At 50.6% G+C, this 14,797-nt stretch overlaps 1 protein-coding gene across 2 annotated transcripts in view; it reads right to left on the bottom strand.

Annotated features, from left to right (window-relative positions):
* Window positions 1–4,220: 4,220 nt before the first annotated feature.
* CFDP1 (craniofacial development protein 1) overlaps window positions 4,221–14,797 on the bottom strand; it is a 123,116-nt gene continuing 112,539 nt past the window's right edge. Inside the window, exon 7 of one of the 2 annotated variants that reach the window (XM_029925513.1) lies at window positions 4,221–5,009. In XM_029925513.1, the coding sequence (XP_029781373.1) occupies window positions 4,919–5,009 (91 nt within the window). In that variant the 3' untranslated portion in view covers window positions 4,221–4,918. The remainder of the gene's footprint in view (window positions 5,010–14,797) is intronic. The other variant, XM_029925514.1, reaches the window with a different exon arrangement.

Below are 14,797 nucleotides of genomic sequence, written 5' to 3'. Positions count from 1 at the left end.
CTGCCATTTTCCAACGGCAAGCGTCTCCTCACCTTTGGTTCTTCCGTCTCCTTGCACTCACATTGCTCCTTTCCAACCCACATCCTCCAGCAGCGAGCTGAGATCCCGAAGGCCGGAAGGGCCTGTTTAGCCTCGTTCTTCCCGCCCCCATCCTGCCCTCCAGTCCCTAGATGTAGGTGTGGTGACTGGTGGGCCAGCGGTGTGACCTCAGGCGAGGTTCCACTTCGGAAAACAGGAGGATTCGCAGAAAGCCCTGGAAGCAGGCGGAGGGGCGGCTCCAGCCCTAGTCCTCCAGGCCTCCTCGACTCAGCTCTATGTGGGTCCCCTCTTCCCCGGAGACCTTCCGCCCAGTTCCGAACTAGAGCGCCGAGTTCCTCAGGAAATAGGTGAGCAGAACTGCAGGGGGAAGCTTGTTTTCTTCTCGGGCCTCATGCGGTTTGGGGGCAGATTTTTCAGTACTGGGAAGGCACTGGATGCCCTGGAAATCTGACACACCCATCTGGGACGAGAAGACAGAGACTGATGGCAGAGCAAGGCCAGGAAACAACTTTCAGGGATTCTCTGGACTCCGTGGACCAGCCAGGAAGTGTCCTTGGGCCAGTCTCCTTAGTCACTCATGCCATGGCCCAGGGGCACTCGGTGCCCCTGCCCAGCGGCCTCTTGGCACTGACTCAGTCTTTCCACTTCCCACACACGTTTTCCTTGACAATTCCCAACTCCCAGATAAAGCGAAATAATTTCCTTTGGGGGCTGGCCAGAATAGTTTTCACTAAATGTGGATATGACGAGCTAGATAAAACACTGTACGCTTGTTCTGAAACACTGTGGGCTACATGGTATCTGCCGTGGTTCAAACCAGACCCTTGGAAAAGGAGGTTTCAACTTTTCCTTCCTTCCTTCCTTCCTTCCTTCCTTCCTTCCTTCCTTCCTTCCTTCCTTCCTTCCTCCCTCCCTCCCTCCCTCCCTTCTTCCCTTCTGATTCTGTGTCTCCCTTCCTTCCTTCCTAGAGAGAGAGAGACAGAGAGAGATGGGGCGGGGGGGGGGGGGGGGGGGGGGGGGGGGGGGCGCGCAGAGACACACACACACACACACACACACAGGGAATCTGAAGCAGGCTCCAGGCTCTGACCTGTCAGCATGGAGCCTGACGTGGGACTTGAATCCACCAACTGTGAGATCATGACCTGGGCTGAGGTCAGACGCTTAACCAACTGGCCACCCAGATGCCCCGAAAAAGGAGATTTTTGATGCAGCCCTGTTGGCCCTACCACCCAGCCTGACCTCGGTGGGCTCCCCAAGAACGCTCAGGCATTCGCTGTGGCAACTCCCAGGCCAGAGAGAGAGACAGGAAGAGGCCAGAACAAATGGTAATGCTGGCTGGAAAGGTAGGTCTCCTCAAGAGCACAGATGGGGCTCAGGCAGGAGCACAGCCAACCAAGAGGAAGGCCCAAGGGTGGTCTCTGCCTCTTATGCACCCCCCCTCACCCACTCCAGATCTCAACACCAGCAGAATCATGCAGGCCTGCTCATTAGTTGGGCCATTCCCTTTGTGCGCTCACCCCGTAGGCCTCTGCTGGGTCCCTGGCTGGCCACAGAGGCTCACTCAACACGCTGCGGGTGATCAGGCAGGACCAAGAAGGCTCCTGTCACCGGGGCCTGGCTTATCCTTACGCGAAACGGCCATTCATGCCCATGCCCAAGCACTGGACTCGCTGGCCGGGTCCTGCCCCTTGGAACTGATCCACAGTAGTTAAGTGAGCACACAGGTCAGAGAAGTCCGGGAGAGGAGATGACATACAGTCTATAAATGGGTTTCCCGGTTGTTAAAAGAAGCACAGAATCTTAGGAGGTGGTGAGCACGTCTTCCTAAACCAGGGGCCCCTGCCACTGCATTCCTGGCCGCTGTGGGACCTTCAGGGTGCGGAGTGGGCTCCGGGAGGCTGCCCATTCTGTGCTGGAAGGGCTGGGGCACTTTCCATATACAGCTCAGTTCTAGCTCCATGGCTCAACTAAGAAAGCCAATTCATTACCCAAAACTCAAATCCAAATAAAAACAGAATAGTGTGAAAGGTTTGATGTATTCCTCACCCAGGTCCAACAATTTATGAACACATGGCCCATCTCTTTTCATTGCTGAGCCCACCCACTCCTTGGTGACAGTTTTAAAGACCAAACGGAGAAAAGCCTGTTGGTTTATTACAAAGAACTAAGTGTTCCAGGTACTGCTGGTTTGCTGACCTATCACCTATCCCTAATATCACCCCCCATCTTCCACGACAGGCTTTTCCAGCCTCCCCTACACCTGGGGACCCCATTACAGCCAGTGAGACATAGATGAAAGTCTGCTCTGAAGCATCTCACTGTAGGATACACGTGTGTGCACACACACACACGTGCACATGTATTGGCCAGAGGAAGCCACTTCATCAATATGATGAACTTGGTTCAACACAAGTGCTTTTTTTTTAAAATATTTTATTTTTATGTAATCGCTACACCCAACCTGGGGCTCAAATTTACAACCTTGAGATCAAGAGTCACACACTCTACCGACTGAGCCAGCCAGATGCCCCAATATAGGCGGCTTTTAAAGAGATTACATGCAGATCAAGAGGGAGCCGGCTGAAGTCAAGACAATGAAACTACCTGAAATGTGAAAGCCTGGGAACACTGAGGTCAGGATGGACAAAGTCGGGAGGAAGGGCATCTGTTACCAGAATGGTGCAAATAGCTATGCAGCATTCCCTGACAGGCTGCCGGATTCTGTCAACAGGGGCTAGGCTGGAGGGGCTGTCATCTTTCTGAGTGGCTGCTTGGGATTTCTTTCCCACGTGGCGCAAGCACACAGTTGCAGGGTGTCAGAAAGGCTCTCGTGTGGCTTGGAGAGTAAAGAGTGGGGTTCTTTCAACTTCCTTTTGCTGTTTTGATCTAGAAGAACCCAACTGCTTCTGCTTGCGGCAGCCAGCCTAGTCAACGGGGAGGGATGGGGAGGGGGTCTGATGAGCACAGCACCTCTGGAAACCTGGTGACTGGGGGTGGCCCATGACTGGGGTCTGGTGCTGGCTTTGCCAGGCTGGCCACCAGGCTGCTTCCTGGGCTCTCTAGAAGACACATGGATGTGTAAAAAGTCACCGAGTGGAGAGTAGAGGTGTGTGGTACACCTGCTGAGAGAAGACTCGCTAGGTCAAGAGTGAGCAGGAGGAAGCAGCCTCCTGGCAGCTGTCACTTCTACCCACGGCAGGGCACAGCCGGAGAAGCCTGGGTGAGGGCTGGGTCCTGAGCACGAACTGAAGGGAAACGCACCGGCTGTGGTGCTCACGGACATGTCTGACTTCTCTCTCCACGCCCTGGCGCAAAGCGAGAGAGGCAAACTGCCTATGCAAAGAACACAGCATGCTCTTGCGGCCACTGTCTTAATATCGAATCTCTTAGGCTACAAAGGTGTGAACATTTGCTAAAGAAGAAAACCCCTGACGTACACTGGGTTCAACACCGTTTCTCCTGTAGAATTCCAGGTCATTTTTCAAGCCAGACGAGGAGCGGGCTCGTGTGTTGCTGGCTCGTGTGTGTGGTGGCTGAGACAAAGAACCGTTTGCGGAAGGAGTGCTGGAGGCCATCAGGACCCAGAAGGTGACGATGCCCACAAGATGCCACGCGGCAGGATGTGCATCCTGTCTCAGCTGTGGCTCCCGCAGGATTGATGCCCTTGCCCTGACCAAAGCGCTGGCTTGTCTTACCTTAAAGGACTTGCCTTCACTCGTGCATCCCTGTGCAGGACCGTAACTGAGGCCTCACCTGTTCTGACGCTGCCCGAAGGGCGGCAGGAACACGTTTACAGTCTTTTATCCGAGTGGGTATGAACAGACAATGGGTTCAAACGCAGCCAATAAACTACCTTTCTGGGTGCTAAGGTCCAGGACCCCATAACCATGAAGCGTTGAGCATCAGGCCTTGTTTACCAGGAGCTTCTGACCACGTATCTGAGGACTAGATGGGGGCCCAGGTGTGTCATTAGCTCATCGCAACCAGAAGAGGTACTGGGGTTACTCATACTGTTTACAGACCAGAAAACGGAGGCTCAGAAAGCCAAGCTGTGGTCAAGGTCACATCTGGTAGATGTCCAGGCAGGCACTGGCTCCCAGTCTTTGGAACCCTACCTTTCCCTAAACCTGTCCATGTTACTCAGGATGCCCAGACACACACACCCCAAAAGCAAGTTGTGGGGTTTACTGCTTTATTACTACCAAGTTTGGAATTTAAAATTTCCAAAGGAGAATAAAAAAGGAAGTCTTTTGGAGTCTTTGGCAAACAAAAAAGGAATTACTGAGGCTGAAGCACATCTTAAACTGGCCTGAACTCTGGGAGAGGAAAAAAGCCAAAGGGGGAAAAACTCCCGAATTCAGCAGTAGCCTGTGCTTATTTTCAGCCTGCCCTTATACTGGTAACCAGGAATCCCGTTCGGGAGAGGGGAAGAGATCTGGAGAGAAGCACCAGCAGAACAAGAACAAAACTGCCCAGGGACCTGGCGCCCCACCCGCCACACAAGTGAGCCTCCCTCCCTCGGGCTCTGGGGCAGGGCGCAGAAACTCATACCCAGGCTGGTCAGCTCTGTCCCCGGGGGCAGCCCAGGCAGGCCCGGGACTCTCCGTGTGGCCGTCACAGCAGAGTCAGGGGAAGGCCAGTAGGGCCCTCCTCTGCACCACCCTCTTTTAGGACCAACTTTTATTTTTATTTTTGTAAGGACAAACTTTTAAAAGTAAAATGAATGAAATCACGTGAAGTCAAGATACAAAGACAGAAAATTCAACGTAGAAAAAAGACCTTGCTGGGAAAAAGCTGAAGAGAAACACCGGAAACATTTCACAGACGCACAAGAAGCTCACATTGTAAACAGCTGCTACTGATTTCCCCTGTAACATCAGGGTTTCATTTTGCTCAGCCTGAGATCTCGCTCGATTTCAAACTGCCTGTGGTCCACTCGGTCTAGAAAAGCCTTCCGTTCAATGTACCTAGAAGAAAATAGAAAATGTTTGTCAGCCGAATCCTGCAAGAGAACGCCTCCCCTGCACTGTCCCACCCCCCCAGGTGTGAACAGTCCACCTGAGCAGCGGGATGACAGGCAACAGGGAATACAAAGAGACGACCAGAGTGACCACCCACGACTCTCTTAGGAACATCCCTGCCACTTGTATTTGATCTAAACAAGGATGCTTCTGGTTCAGATGTCATTGAAAGTAAAATGAAAAAGAGAAAGCAGGGGCGCCTGTGTGGCTCAGTCGGTTAAGTGTCTGACTTCGGCTCAGGGCATGATCTCATGGTTTGTGGGTTCGAGCCCTGCCAAGTCAGGCTCTGTGCTGACAACTCAGAGCCTGAAGCCTTCTTCGGATTCTTTGTCTCCTTCTCTCTCTGCCCCTCCCCAACTTGTGTTCTGTTTGTCTCTGTCTCTCAAAACTAAATAAATGTAAAAAATTTTTTTAAAAAAGAGAAAACAACTTATCCATGGCTTGGCTGCTGGGGCAGTTTTGCAACAAGGTTTTAGGGAAAGAACACAGGCTTATTAAGCAAGGTTCAGCTGCGGCTTTGTTACACATTAGCTGAGCCACACTGGTCAAGGATTGAAGATCTCGGAGCCTCGTTTTTCTCAACAGCACAACAGTGATGCCATATTTCTTGGTCTTAGTGGCGTGCGGAGCTGGGGAGAGGAAGCTAAGCATCCTGCATATGTAGAGTACATCAAAATGGGAAAAAAAGGCACATCTGAAAATGAAGAAACAGGGTCTTTGTGGAAACTACTTCCCGGGGTTGTGGTGAAGGTCAAAGGGCATGCAAAGTGCTCACTTTATGGGGGTTCCACTGCCAGGGCACCTGGGTGGCTCCGGTGGCTGAGCGTCAGACTTTGGCTCAGGTCATGATCTCACAGTTCGTGAGTTTGAGCCTCACATCTGGCTTGCTGCTGACAGCACACAGGCCGCTTCAGATCCTCTGCCCTATCTCTTCCTGCCCCTCCCCTGTTCATACTCTCTCTCAAAAATAAAAATAATATAAACATTAAAAAAATAATAATAAGGTAAAGGAATTCCACTGACTTTGGCACCCTCCTTCCTTCCCTGCTCATCTCTGCTGCTCTCTGCCCAACTGGGTCCAGAAAGGCCTCCGTGAAGTTCCTCCAAGGGAATGGGAGCGAGTGTAGCCACCCACATACATACAGGGTCCCTTTAAAAGGTCAGTGCTCTGCGCCCTAATGGGGGCCAGGTTCGCGGACATGGCTTCTCCACGGCTTCCCAGGCAAGCTGGGAAGGAGGTTCAGGGCAGAAGCAGGCAGCCCAGGAGGAGCGGCTGGCTGGCAACTTAATGAGACACAACTGCACTTTAATGCACCTTCTTGCCATAAAGTGGGCCGTGTCTCACCTGGGCGGGGTCCTCTGCTGCTAATTAATCTATTCAGAGAGCAAAACTGTCATTGAAAATGGGAGACATAATTGGATCTCTGCACTAATTTTTCTTTTGTTGCACTGTGCAAAATGTGCATCTGCCATTACAAGGCCAGCATGTTTACGGTGAGAATGTTACCAGGTTCGGGAGCCCGTGTTCCTTTGCTGAGTCCGGGCCCTGCTTTCTCTCCTGCAGCACTCTGAAATGCTGGCCCATCCCATCTGCTTTCTAGCCTAATGCCCTGGCCACCAGCCCCATGCCTTACTGCCGAGATGAAGGTGGCTCTGAGTTCAAACCCTGACTCTGCCACTTGCTAGCTGTGAGTCTGGGGAAACCACATAACTTTGCCAATTGTGTCCTAATCCGCCAAGAAAATTTAAAAAAATGGATAATCATTCCTACTCTGAAGGACTGCTTTGTGGATGTAATGAAACAGTGGACACATAATACCTAGCAGAACAGGTGCTCAATAAAATGGCAGCTAATGTTGTCACTGTCATTTTGGGAGGCCAGCTTCTGCCAGGGTCCCGAGCACAAAGGATCCAAGAGGAGCAGTCAGCTCTCTCGATGGGTATTATCAGCAACTAGTAACTACCACCTGGTCAGGGATCAGGACCTAATCCGCTGTGTCTCCTCAGGGTCAGGACAGCAGATTTAGCGAGTGAGATACAGGATGCCTGGTTAAATGTGAGTTTTAGATTCCCTGGTGCACGGGAAAACCACGTACACCATGGACCCCCTTTTGATAAAAGGGAGAAGATGGGGTGGACTGTAGTGGGGAAGCAGACACGGGACAGACAAGCTTGCCTTCTATCACCAAGGGGCCCGTGACTCTCCCGACAGGCTGGTAACCAAAATCGACAAAAAGGCTCTGCCACACTACAACCATCACCCCCCTTACCTTACTCCATCTTCCTTGGGAGAAGATCGAGATGGGAATCAGTGTTTGACAGCCCTAACTGCCCCTCGAAGTTCAGGAAAAAAGGGGTGAACCATGGTTAGAGAGGAATTTAGGGCAGGTTTCAAGAGAGCCATCACCCAGTGCTATATGTCAGAGAGTGTCTGGAGGCAAGAAAGGGGACGTACATGGCTTTGAGCATGTGTGGTCTTCCTTCTAGATTTTCCCTTAAAGACGAAGTGATACTTAAATCAGGGTGCTCACTGAGCATGAATGATGGCCTTACAGGTTCCCAGAAGTGCGCTAGGTCCACTTGACCTTGACACAATCAGGAGCGAAGCCAGGCTGGGTGCTATACAGGCAGGTGCAGGCAGAGCTCAGGTTTAGGGAAGGAGTCAGGCAGCCAAGAGGGGCACGTGTGCAGAACACAACTGAATTCTCAAGGGCAGCCCAGACAAAGACCATCAGGCAGGCCTGGCAACTTCATTTCCCCATTCACGGCCACCTGCTGCTGCTAACAGGATCCAGCCAAGAGCTGGCTGGGAACAAAACTTCTATTGGATCCGGAGTCCCCCCACTGGCCCAAAGACAGGAAAGGTGCTGAGAATGAGAGCAGCTCTGATAGTTACTATTTATTTGACTTTGGGCAAGATACTTAAAAAAAAGCTGAGCATTGAAGGGTTCTTGCTTCCCATTTCTGACTTAAGTGTATCATTACAAAGCCTCAGAACCCGGGACAGCTGGAACAGGACCAAGGGAGCAAAAGCCCCAGGAAGAGCAAGGGGTTGGGAGTAGGCCACCTCCTCCAAGGTGGCCCAGGTAGATGCCCTATTTAAATGGAGCCTCAGGAAATTTCAGGCACCTTAAACAGGTTACAGTCCCAGAACAGAACTACCAGCTGACGAGTGCAATGGTACTTTTCTGGCCTGTGCCCAGCACTCCTGAGGGACCCAGCCTGACTGGGCCTAGTCCACTGGGAAGCTGGGGGTATGGGTGGAGCCATCATTCTTTCCTGCTACTACTGCCCTATGTGGCCCATTTAAGAGAAAGCAGCTCCTTGCTTTCATTAATAAACATGCTAATTGCATCAAAACCTAAGGGATTTTCTAGCTTTTCCTTTCAGAACCAGGTTAGATACAACAGGCTGACATCGTTTTGATCTTTCAACCCAAATTACTCTTCTGGTACCAACTGTTTGAGATCCAGGCCCGCAAGGAGGGAGAGAAAAATGGAAGAAGGTAAGAGAAGGGTAGCAAGTGCTTCTGGGGAGTAGGTGGTACGCCTACTCACTCCTTAGACACCCTCACTGCAAATGAAGGATGGCCCCCCACACCCCAAGAAATCAGAGGCCTTGAGGGTGGGAGGGTCTACTGGGTGGGCTGTTCTGGGCATCCACTCATGGGAGGCCTCCTGCCCACCAGCCAGGGAAAGAGCGAGCACGGGGAGGTGCACGGACATATGAAGCAGGTACGAGACCAGGGACATTTCGAGCTGGTTCCAAGAGCGCCAGCGTTCAGTTCCCCAAGCAAGCATGCAGTGTGGCACGAACATGACAGGAAATGTGGGTCAGCTCAGGTCCCAAGAGCAGGAGGCGGCGGGCAGTGGAGGTGGGCTGAATGAAGATAAAGCCCTGTGGTGGATGTAGTAAGATATGCTCTTTCTTGCCTGAGAAATGCAACTGAAGAAGCAACCTGCCCAGCGCCGCACCCGCCTGTGTGCGTCCATCCCCCACCTGAGGCTGGAGTGAAAGAATGGCTATTTTAATGAAGTATCTCCACCGCTCTCCTCCCTCTCACCAGGCTGTGCTGGTTCTGAAAGGCAGACTCCTGGGGGTCATGGACATAGACTGGGGGAAAAATGATTTTCTCTAGGCTCTCTCTCGTGTCTTTCCACATCACAAATGCACCTGGTTTTCAATCATGAGTCCCTTGACCTTCAGTTTGATCCCCAGCGGCAGCCAAGCCCAATGGGCCTGTTGTTCTCATTCACTCTGCAAGGATCCCTGCCTCAGGCCTGCCAGCCTCTGCCTCAGCTGACCTTGAACGCTGTGGGGAACCTGTCTGATCCGGTTACAGGGCTGGCCCGGGAATCTGGGGCTCAGAGCAAGAGCTGCGACTCTTTGCTGTGCAGGTGACTGACCATCTTGGGTACAGGCATTTTAACCAACTCTGCTGCCTGGAAAAGATGGCTGGGTGGAGACATCATTCTGATGTATCATGCCCTTCTTTTTTAGGTGGCTAATTCTAATTCCAAAACAAAACCACGTTGTCTGGTGGCTGGTGGGATGGATACTGAGACAGTGAAATGGCTCGGCTCCTGCTCTGGGCTAGGTTCTCTCCTAGGTGCCTGTGACGAGGCGGTGAACCAGGCTCCGAGTATACAAAACATGACAGCACACTCAAACAAGGTGACGTGACTGACGGTTCCTGGGGGGAAGGAGGGAGTCTTCTCTAGGGAGCAGCATCCGAGTTGAGCCTTGAGTGACAAGGAAGAGCCATGGTGGACCTGGAGGAGCCCTATAGAGGCTGGGCTGTCATGAGCAGGGGAGCAGGGGACATGAGGTGGATCAGGGATAGCTCGGTGAGGGCCTAGGATGGAACACTGACTGGAAGTGCTACTGGAGGGCTTCCAGCAGGGAAGAGAGGAAAAATGGCTTGTATACAAAAATCCTTCTAGCTACTAGTGGGGAGAAAGGAGGGAAAGGTACAGATAGAGAAATAGGGAGCCTAGCAGACGTCTGTGGCTTGTGCTGGAGTGGAGGCAGTGGGGCGTGAAAAAGGGATGGACTGATGTATTTTACGAGATAATTGTCTACTGGACTTGCAGGATGTGAGTAGAAAGAGAAAATCAAGGATGACTCCTAAGTTCTTCTTTTAACAGTTGGCTGGAGGGTGATAGTGTCATTTTCTGAGGAGTCTATGTATGTAAAGAGGGCACATTTTCGGTTTTTGATGTTAAGTTTGACGTGTGTCTTGGACATGCAAATGGAGAGGTCAACCCAAGTTGATACAGGAGTCCAGATTTTGGTGGACCGGCCAGGCAGGGGAGGGCTTTAATGGGAGCCATCAGCAGACAGTGGTACCCAAGCTGTGGAACTAGTGAGCTCTCCTGGGGATGGGGGGCGGGGCGGGGGAGCGAATGTGAGGACAGACGGAGGCCCAGAGTTCAGCCCTGGAAATTCCCAAGTTTAAAAGCCCAGAGAAGGAAAAGGCTAGCCAGGGAGACTGGCAGGAGAGGCCGCCAAGCTGTATTTGCCACCTTTGTGGAAAGTGTGTGAAGGTTTGGCAGGAACACACCAGGAGGGAATTCAAAGGAATAAGGCCCCTGATGTGGGGTGGTCAGTAATGGCAGAATGGAGAATGGAGAATGAAGAGCGAGCAGAGGACTCACTATGTTTATAAATACTCCAGACATCTCCCCTCAAGAAGTATATCGAAGTTTCTACTTTATAGATGAAGAAATAGGCTAAAGCGCACAGCAGGTTGGTAGTAGAGACAGGGTCTGAATTCAGTTTTATTGTAAAATGCAAAACACACAATCAAGTGTATGAAACGGGCAAGGCAAACAACTCATCATAAAGCAAGCACTCACGTGGCCATCGCCAGGTCAAGACCCGGAATGCTGGCGGCCTGGAGGGGGCCAGTGTCAGCTCGACCAGGTGTGGGCTTGCTTGCCTTTGAAGTTTCTGTTCTCTCAACATTATGGTCTAGTTGTGCCTAATTTTGAACTTGATACAAGTAGACTTATACCGGGAAATCTTTTGTGACTTGATTCTTTCACAAAATGACTTGGGGACAACAATGCTCTCGCCTGTTTTTGCCCTTTATATAAACGGGCTCAAACTGCACGAACTTCTCTGTGATGTTATGTGGCTGAAACTTATCCATGTTAATTCCAACTACTAAAGAGTATCCCAGTGTGAGAACTATTAAAAAGAAAACCTCAGGCCCAAAATGGTGTCACTTAGGTTAAGGCCCCAAGTCAGTAAACCCAGACTTAATACCTAACCTAAGTGCCGTTCAACTCCCCAGGAACGTAACCTTTAACCAGTTAGGAATTTTCTGGTCAGCACCAATAAGGTAATCTGTCACATGGGCTGTCTTCATCTGCCAGAGAAAGATGAGGTAATCCACCTACCAAAACCCTTTTGTCCTCAAATGGAGCGAAGCTCACCTGAAACAGTCCTTTTTGTTTATGACTTCTTTGTCCTTTCAAAACCCTTTCCTTTCTGTAGCCCTCTAGGTGGTAGCCAGGATGCTGCCTGATTCCGGAGCCGTTTACGAGACAGGCACTTTAGCCGACTGAGCCACAGAGCCTGCTGCTGGAGCCGTTTACTAAAGCCAATTCCATCTTCACACTTTGGCTGCTGCATTACTGACAGACACCTGTGCTGTTTCCAGGTTGGGGATATTTATGAACAGTACTCTCACTGCCATCCTCACACCTGTCTTTGGGGAACACATGACTGAATTTCTGCTGGAACACAGCTGGTGTGGAGCTGCTGAGTTGCAAGAAGTGACCACGCTTCAGTGGTTAATGCCAAGGGGGACATCTGAACATGAGCTGTCGAACCTCCCAGATGCACTGAATGTTTTCATGGTGATGAGGAGACCTCCTCTTTGTTTCTGTAAATGGTTCTGTCTTAAAGTCTATTTTGTCGAATATTAGTACGGCTCCACCAGCTTTCTTCTGGTTAGCGGCTACCTGATTTGTCCTGTCTCCCACCTTGTTATTTTCACCTGTTCTGCATCCCACCATTCTGATGTGTCTCTTCTGAGCAGTACAGAATATATATTGCCTTTAAGTAATGGGACAGTAATAACCCAATATTGATCAGGCTAGCTTCACATTCTATCAAATCTTTTTAAGGGGGAAGATATGTTAGCATGTACTGAACTGGAGTTACTATTAAAATGTAAAAAGCATGACATAAGCTTTTAATCTCGCTCTCTCGTTTGTGTTTTTGTTTTTGCTTTCAATCTCAATCCAATCTTATTTTGATCAAGAGTGCATAACAGAAATATTTTTACTACACTTTATGACTTGAATTCTTTTATAAGAGATCAATTTAAATCTGGTACTTGTAAAAAGGTCATGTCTTCTAAATCTACATGGCAGAGGGCAATCAATACTCCTAGGTGCCTCTTTGGAGATGTTATCAAATAGGACTTTTCCCCTTTCTTGGTCTCGGCAAAGATCACTTTTATTCCAGGGATACACCTCCTGGGACTTTGCACACATTCCCTCCAGGATCCCCTCCTCATGCCCCCACGTGAGTCCCTGCTGTTGCTGGCACCTGTGACAGAGAACTGGGGCCAGAGCTGCCTCTGCCCGAAGATCTTACAGGTCTGGTTCTTATGCTCCTTCCCTTTCCAGGAGAAATCTTGCCCTTCCTGACATTCCCTGTCTTGAAGGTGGCTCTCTAGTTTCATACATGCTGGAAAGGCTCACCCAACAGCTGGCTACTTTGCTCTCATCTCCAGAATTTTGATGTTATGGTCCAGTGCGAATCACTAGACCTGTTTGTGTATCAGAAGCACCTGAGGAACTAAAGCTACAGATGTCTGTGACTCCTGATTCTGCAGCTCTGTATGGGGGTGTGGTCATGTCACCTCAACTCTGGAAACCACCTCCAGGGAATCCTCAGGCTTAGCCAAGGTGAGGCCCTGGAGCTACAGCATGTTCCCTGGACTAGGGGGCGAGCCCCTTTACTCTGCCTACAAGAGCTAGGAAAGGGAGGTGAGTGGAGGTGTGGGGGCAGGCACTAGAGAGGGAAGGTGAGAACTGAGGCAGAGCAAAGAAATCATCAGATCTGCCCTGGAGAAACAGAATCAGTGGAATGATGGGGGGTGGGGGGAGGGCGGATCTCAGAGAAGGAGGGAAAGCAGAGCGCTTAAGAGCTGCATGCTATTAGTAGTTCCCTAACCCAGTTCTGTGATTTTTCATTGCCTGAAAAGTCCTCACTGGGCAGATGTCCTTTTAATCTTGTTTTCTCTTCCAGTCTACATTTATTAACTCTCCCTTATCTTCAACAGCACCACTCCTTACTTTTATAGGACCTCTCTTAACTTCAGCAGAACGAACATTGTCCAACCCTCATAATCAATACTCAGAAAAGCAATAAAGTGGCACACGCTGGCAGGTCCCCTGCTGCCTGAGATCGGAAGGCAAATGTGGAGAAGAGGAAAGAGCCGTGAGTTACCAGAGCTGAGTTAAAGGCAGGGGGGTCTGGGGCAAATGTCAGAGGCTTCTCTAGATAACACAGATTCCTGCTTGCACTTTATTTTGGGCCTTCCCCAGGGGGTGCTTGGGTGGCTCAGTCAGTTGGGTGTCCAACTTCAGCTCAGGTTATGATCTCATGATTGGTGAGTTTGAGCCCTGACTCAGGCTCTGCACTGACAGCTGATAGCACAGAGCCTGGAGCCTGCTTTGAATTCTGTGTCTCCCTCCCGCCCCCTGCTCTCTCACTACCTGTTCCTTGCTTGTGCATTTGCTCTCTCTCTCTCAAAACTAAATAAATAAATGTATCCTGGGCCTTCCCCAGGAGGCTTTGGCACTTCTGTTTCTGTACTGGGGCATTCCCTCATTGACAGACTGACTTATTTAAAGGCTCTCAACTGTCAGCACAGAGCCCAACGCGGGGCTCAAACCCACGAGCCGTGAGATCATGACCTGAGCCACAGTCGGATGCTTAAGCCACCCAGGCGCCCCACTGACTGACTAGAAGCCTGATGGTTAAACAAGCTCATAAAGTCATTTAACAAAAATTTTTAATGTACTGATCTGCTTCCAGGTTCATTCAAATAATCCTGAAGCCTCATTTGGTAACCCCCTTACCTGTCTTTGTTATAACTTAACTTACCAATAACCTGAATGACTACCACTTAACGCATACTTTTATGTGATGGGGGCTCTGCAAAGGGATTTAGGTCCTTTATGTGTATGATCTGTATGTTACACATGTGTTACATGCATTATTTCATAAGAGCCTCACAATCACCCTGAGGGTGGTATCATCACCCCAATTAATAGGCAAAGGAGCTGAGCCTCAGAAACGCCTGCCCAGTGTGCTGCAGAGAGCCCTTCCTGGTGAGGGGCAGGGGGCGGCGAGGACTCAGAGCCTTCGGAGAGCCACATATCACTTCCTTTCACCATTAGGGGCAGGAAGTAAGGACCCTGAGCCATGGACCCTGTTCTGTAGTAACTCTGTTTTTCAGCTCCTTCTGAAGTTCCTAAGTACTCACCGAACACCAACTTTCTTGATAATTTCTCAATACAGAGCCTACGGGTGTCCTCTCCGTATTCCACAGAGAAGAGGAGGGTGCACGTGACAGCCTGGGTGCTGCGTGAGGGCTGGTGTGTGATACAGGTTGAAGCCCCCACCGGGGCCACAGTGACATGGGCAAAAATAATCCCTCTAGGGGCGCCTGGGTGGCTCCGTCAGTTAGGCATCCAGCTTCGGCTCAG

The sequence above is a fragment of the Suricata suricatta genome, chromosome 16, assembly GCF_006229205.1.
Source record: "Suricata suricatta isolate VVHF042 chromosome 16, meerkat_22Aug2017_6uvM2_HiC, whole genome shotgun sequence".
NCBI classification, from domain to species: Eukaryota; Metazoa; Chordata; class Mammalia; order Carnivora; family Herpestidae; genus Suricata; species Suricata suricatta.
The sequence above is the reverse complement of the archived record's forward strand: the minus strand, read 5'-3'. Positions and strand labels throughout refer to the sequence as shown.